General features: G+C 41.4%; 1 protein-coding gene across 3 annotated transcripts in view; it reads left to right on the forward strand.

Annotated features, from left to right (window-relative positions):
• Positions 1-1,937, forward strand: part of nell2a (neural EGFL like 2a) — a 137,989-nt gene that overhangs the window by 40,842 nt on the left and 95,210 nt on the right. For all 3 annotated transcript variants that reach the window (XR_001311236.1, XM_014020820.1, XM_014020819.1), the window contains one exon: positions 47-138. Coding sequence is in view for 2 of the 3 variants with exons in the window: in XM_014020820.1 (XP_013876274.1) it covers positions 47-138 (92 nt within the window). In the remaining variant the exon portion in view is untranslated. The remainder of the gene's footprint in view (positions 1-46; positions 139-1,937) is intronic.

Genomic DNA, 1,937 nt, shown 5'->3' on the forward strand with positions numbered 1-1,937 from the left:
TGCCTTTGTGTGTGTGTGTGTGTGTGTGTGTGTGTTTTGCTTCCAGCTGTCTGCTTGTTTGGTGGAAGAGACTTGGTGGAAGGAGATCAGAAGGCTGTGCGCGACTCGTCTGGCAGGTGTCTGCTGTTTGAATGCAGGGTAAGTCAAGTCAACACACACAGAAAAAGGACATTTAACCATAAAATTTTTTTAATTTAAATCCTGTCCAGAAATACTGAAACCAATGCAAATACTTGAGCTGCAATGCCCTTAATGCTGTTGGTCAGCTCACTAGGCTAAATACTTGTTCTATAACAACAGAGGTTTTACTTAAAATGTCTTATGTGCGCATTTGAACTTATCGCCACTGTTAGAAATAGAAAGCTTTAATTTTTACACTCTGTGACCATTTATTTCATTTGTTAAAGTTATTTTTTAAGTTTGAACACATATAGGAACAAACTGACAAATCCAGAGCCAGTTGTTGTTGTTTTTTAACCAAAAGCACTAATTTCCTAATGTATCTTTATTTTTCTTTGTTAATCATAAGTAAGCTATACATAGCCATTAAAAGTCCAATCTTAGTTCACTGAATGAGTTCACTGACTGTGAAAACAAAGAATCTGTCATTACTCATAATAAGGAGTATCAGCTGAGCTGTATCTTGCAGTGAGCTTTTAATGAAATAACAAGAAGTGACTAAGTTCTGCTGCTCCAGTTTAAATTTGGAAACCAAAGCAGTGCATCTGTCAGTTAGAGCATCCTGCAGCCATTTCTCAGCACCAATCACCAGATAAAAAGTAGACCCAAATTAGGTTCATTTACTAATTATTCCCAGTATTTGTTTCTTGTTTGCCTGGTGCACCAGATGGGTGCCTATAACTCGCGTTTGGGAGTAATTCACTTGATGACATTGCACCAGGTGGGCTCAATCAATCAGAGAAAAGGGATTTGAAGCTTTAAATCGCCCGATTCTGCCACAACAATCAACTAATCCGTAGATTCTGGCACAGTGCAGTATGAATGTGCAGCTTCAGACAGCTGCCTGGCCTGCGTGCTCACACCTGGCCCATCTGTAGACCCCAGGTAACTGACGGGCAGTCCCAGGCAGATCAAAGAAATGGGGATAGGGAGTGTGCTGTCAGTCATACCGCTGCTGCAAACTTCTGCAGGCTTCCCCTGACAGCTGCTTGTCTCGCCTCTGATCTTCTGTCTGCCTGCTGGCTGAAAAGGGGTGGAACAGTGGGGTGGTGGAGGCGGTGGTGGGACTTGCAGAATTTGGATGATGCAAATAGATGATGAAGCTAGTTAAGCAACTCGTTTGCAGACTTTGAGGGAACGTTTCTCCAAATTTCCACACAAATGCTGTGTATAAGCTGAGGCCATGGCACCTCTTAAAGACATCCTAAAGAACATCTGACTTTTGATGGTAAAGACAAACAATGTGCTCTCCGAATCGGCAAATACCTTTAATTGTTTTGAACCAGCTATCTCAGGTTTTTAACGAGTCTTAATTAGTGTCTATTAAAGATACGCAGATGAGATCATTAGAGAGGTCTACAACAGGCATGTGAGGAAAAAAGAACACAGGAGCAGGCACGTTCTAAAGAGTTGCCTCACCCTTTGTTGCATGTAATGAAGACACACCACGAGTCATCTAGTAAACTGCTTAGGATAATAAACAATGACATAACTGATTTTTCTACTCCAGAAGTAGTTTGAAAAAAAAAACTGTGATGGACCAGTCCATAATTGGTTTATAATGAACACACAGGAAACTGGGAGAGTTAAAGCTTGACTGAAATTTCAAGATCCTGAGGACAAACCCCCTCCTTCTTCTTAGCAATCTGAGGGCTATTAGTGGCCTTTTGTTAGACAAATTGCTGCAGGTAATCCAGACACACCCACCACGCCTCATGATATTGTCACATTGTTTCTCAAGGGCTCTTGTTTACAAG

The sequence above is a fragment of the Austrofundulus limnaeus genome, unplaced genomic scaffold (genome assembly GCF_001266775.1).
Source record: "Austrofundulus limnaeus strain Quisiro unplaced genomic scaffold, Austrofundulus_limnaeus-1.0 Scaffold267, whole genome shotgun sequence".
NCBI classification, from domain to species: Eukaryota; Metazoa; Chordata; class Actinopteri; order Cyprinodontiformes; family Rivulidae; genus Austrofundulus; species Austrofundulus limnaeus.